Source organism: Silene latifolia, chromosome 5 (assembly GCF_048544455.1).
Source record: "Silene latifolia isolate original U9 population chromosome 5, ASM4854445v1, whole genome shotgun sequence".
Taxonomy (NCBI): Eukaryota; Viridiplantae; Streptophyta; class Magnoliopsida; order Caryophyllales; family Caryophyllaceae; genus Silene; species Silene latifolia.
Genome location: NC_133530.1, coordinates 467362 through 470794, shown reverse-complemented (window position 1 = coordinate 470794; position 3433 = coordinate 467362). Strand labels below are relative to the sequence as shown.

The window sequence follows — 3433 nt, the reverse complement described above, 5'->3', positions numbered from 1 at the left end:
CAATATAAAAATAATAAAAGCGAGTAAAAAGTTAATGGGGCAGAGCCACAGAGGTTAAGACTTTGGTGAGTTGACCGATCTGAACAATATAAAAATAATAAAAGCGAGTAAAAAGTTTATGGAAAAGGTTGGAAATAAAAAAAGAAAAAGGAAGTAGTCGTGTCAAAATCCAAAGAGTCTAGTCCCCCCACTAATCTGATATACTGAAGAAATGATTCAAAGGCGATGGGGTTTGAACTCCCCCACCGTATATAACACGTGGTTGCTCCTTACATGCTTGTGTTGGACCCCACCTACTTCTCGTAACCCCTTTATATATTCTTCTTCTCCCACTTTCCCTTCTTCCTAAACTCACTACTCAATCAACAACAACCCTTTCTCTTTCTATAAATCTCTCTCTCTTTCTATCTCTCTATCTCTCTCTTGAAATAAATAAAAAAAACAAGAAAAGAAAGAAATATAATTGGAGGAGAAAAGGAATGGCATATGCAGGAATATCAACAAGTAGTAATTGTAATACTACTACCAGTAGTACTAGTTGGGTAAATAAATCCAGAGTAAATCCATTGGGGTCCCCTAAAAGACAGTTAAATTGGCCCAACAAACATAATCATTCAATACATTCTTCCCTCCATTTACCTCTACTAGACTCCCCAATTACCCAAACAACAACAAAAAAGAAAAGCATCACCACCATTTCACCCAAACATACAACAACAACTACTACTATTAGAAAGCAGCAGCAGCAGCAGCAGCAGGCGCCTAGTGGTGTTTGGAACCCATTACAGAAGGCTGCCGCGGCGGCCTTAGACGTTGTGGAGCAGGCCTTGAATTCATGGGAAACCAAGACTCCTCTCCCCAAGACATCTGATCCAGCTGTCCAAATAGCTGGCAATTTCGCCCCTGTAGCAGAGCACCCTGTCCAACACAACCTCCCTGTCACCGGCACCATTCCTGATTGCATTAGAGGTGCCTATGTTCGCAACGGAGCTAACCCTCTCTATGAACCCTCAGCAGGCCACCACCTCTTCGACGGCGATGGTATGATTCACACCGTCAACTTCAAGTCTGACGGCTCTGCCAGCTACGCCTGCCGCTTTACGGAGACCAACAGGCTTATTCAAGAGAGGTCCTTGGGGAGGCCCTTTTTTCCCAAGGCCATTGGGGAGCTTCACGGCCACTCCGGTATCGGAAGGCTCGCATTGTTCTACACCCGCTCCTTATTAGGTCTGCTGGATCACTCCAACGGCATTGGAGTCGCCAACGCAGGGGTCGTCTATTTCAACAACCGTCTCCTTGCCATGTCGGAGGATGACATTCCCTATCACGTGAGGGTCACCCCGTCAGGTGACCTTCAGACAGCAGGCAGGTACGACTTTGACGGTCAGCTAAGCTCTACCATGATTGCCCACCCCAAGGTGGACCCCGTTACAGGGGAGTTATTCGCGTTGAGCTATGACGTCATCAAGAAGCCGTACCTCAAGTACTTCAGGTTCAATGCGGAAGACGGCAGCAAGTCCCCTGATGTAGACATCAAACTGGAAACCCCAACCATGATGCACGATTTCGCCATCACCCAAAATTGCGTCATCATTCCAGACAGTCAGGTGGTGTTCAAGCTCCAGGAGATGATCAGGGGTGGTTCTCCGGTGGTGTACGATAAACAAAAGGTGTCTCGCTTTGGAATTCTACCCAAGTACGCCACGGATGCCAATGATATGCAGTGGATAGAGGTCCCTGAATGCTTCTGCTTTCATCTCTGGAATGCTTGGGAGGAACCTGAGACTGACGAAATTGTGGTGATTGGATCCTGTATGACCCCCGCCGATTCCATTTTCAACGAATGTGACGACAATTTAAGCAGCGTCCTTTCAGAAATCAGACTCAACAGAAAGACAGGCAAATCAACTCGCCGTGAAATTCTGTCGGCTTCTGATCAGATGAACTTAGAGGCAGGGATGGTGAACCGGAACATGCTAGGTAGGAAGACGAGATACGCGTACCTAGCCATAGCGGAGCCGTGGCCCAAGGTGTGTGGGTTCGCCAAGGTAGACTTGTTGACAGGGCAAGTAACAAAGTTTATCTACGGGGATGACAAATATGGAGGAGAGCCGCTGTTCCTTCCAAGGGATGAAAACAGTAATGGGGAAGACGACGGACACATACTGGCGTTCGTCCATGATGAGGACAAATGGACGTCGGAGCTGCAGATAGTGAATGCGGCCACAATGGAGGTGGTGGCAACAGTGGCAATGCCTTCAAGGGTACCTTACGGTTTCCATGGGACATTCATCCCAGCTACCCATTTACAGACGCAGGCATAATATAGACTACACTTATTAATTAGTTCCGTTTATCTTATTATGGAATGGAAAAACAAAACAAGGAGGAATGTCTACCAGAGGGATATCTGCATATATGTCCCCGGGGATTCCTTTCCTTGGGAGCTAACAAATCCTTTTTTGAGGGGTTTCCGCTCTTTTTCTTTTTTTTTTTTAAAAAAAAAAAATTAATTAGTAAAAAGTACGTAAAGAATATGAAAATTAGGAGACGGAGACGGAGACGGAGAGGAAGGTTTTGAGAAAGCAAGCTAGAAGCTTTTTGGATATAGATTAGAGATGAAGCTCAGCTGCTTTCTGTTGGATTCTTCTACTCGTCATTCCTGTCTAATAGTGTACTAGTGTGCTGTGTGCTGTGTGCTGTGTGCATCAAGATTCAAGACTGTATATGGATCATGGATCATGGATCGACTACCAAGTTCCGAGTCAAGTCAGTTTGAACTTGAAAATAACAATTTATTTGTATGCTACTCTGTTTTCACTGTAAATAACATGAGTCTATCAGTAACATGCTTCTTTTCATCTTCTACTTATTTACAACAGGGAGGTTAAAATAATAAAATACTCCTTTTAACAATATTAGAAGCATAACCTAACAGCAGGTGAGGTTGATCATCAAATGATTTAGGGTGACAATGACCTTGGAATAATTGTTGTCTCAATTATAAATTTGTCTCTATATTTATTTATTTGGACGAATGTGACTCTACTCAAATCTTCCCCACAGCACATGGCAAAGTCGTTAAACGCAGGGCAGTCAATAAGTGGGGTCTTTTGCCAAAATAACCATATGCTTCAAATTATTCGCCAAAATAACCATTTCATCAAAATATTTCCCAAACTAATCATATCTAGCTAAAAAGTGTTTACGTTAATTAACCCACAAATATTGTTAGCCTATTCAGTAGACACATTGTTTTCCTTAAGAATAATTGTTAATGGATCTCAGTCGTTGATAAATTATTAAATTGCAAAAATGGTTTACCAGCCAGCAAGACTGGCAAGGGAGTGGTAGTAAACTAGTAGCAGCCACGTAGTAAATTCTTGTGTCTCAAAACTTTCTAACTCAGCACTTCATATAAAATTTAGCATGA

General features: G+C 43.3%; 1 protein-coding gene across 1 annotated transcript; it reads left to right on the top strand.

Moving 5' to 3' along the window:
* The first annotated feature begins 353 nt into the window (after nt 1-353).
* LOC141656264 (9-cis-epoxycarotenoid dioxygenase NCED2, chloroplastic-like) lies at nt 354-2861 on the top strand. Its single transcript, XM_074463090.1, has one exon. The coding sequence runs from the start codon at nt 480-482 to the stop codon at nt 2322-2324; it is 1845 nt and encodes a 614-aa protein (XP_074319191.1). The 5' UTR covers nt 354-479; the 3' UTR covers nt 2325-2861.
* The last annotated feature ends 572 nt before the right edge of the window (nt 2862-3433 follow it).

Excerpts from the sequence above, each read along its gene's own strand:
- LOC141656264 (XM_074463090.1), top strand. The coding sequence starts at position 480 with ATGGCATATGCAGGAATATCAACAAGTAGTAATTGTAATACTACTACC.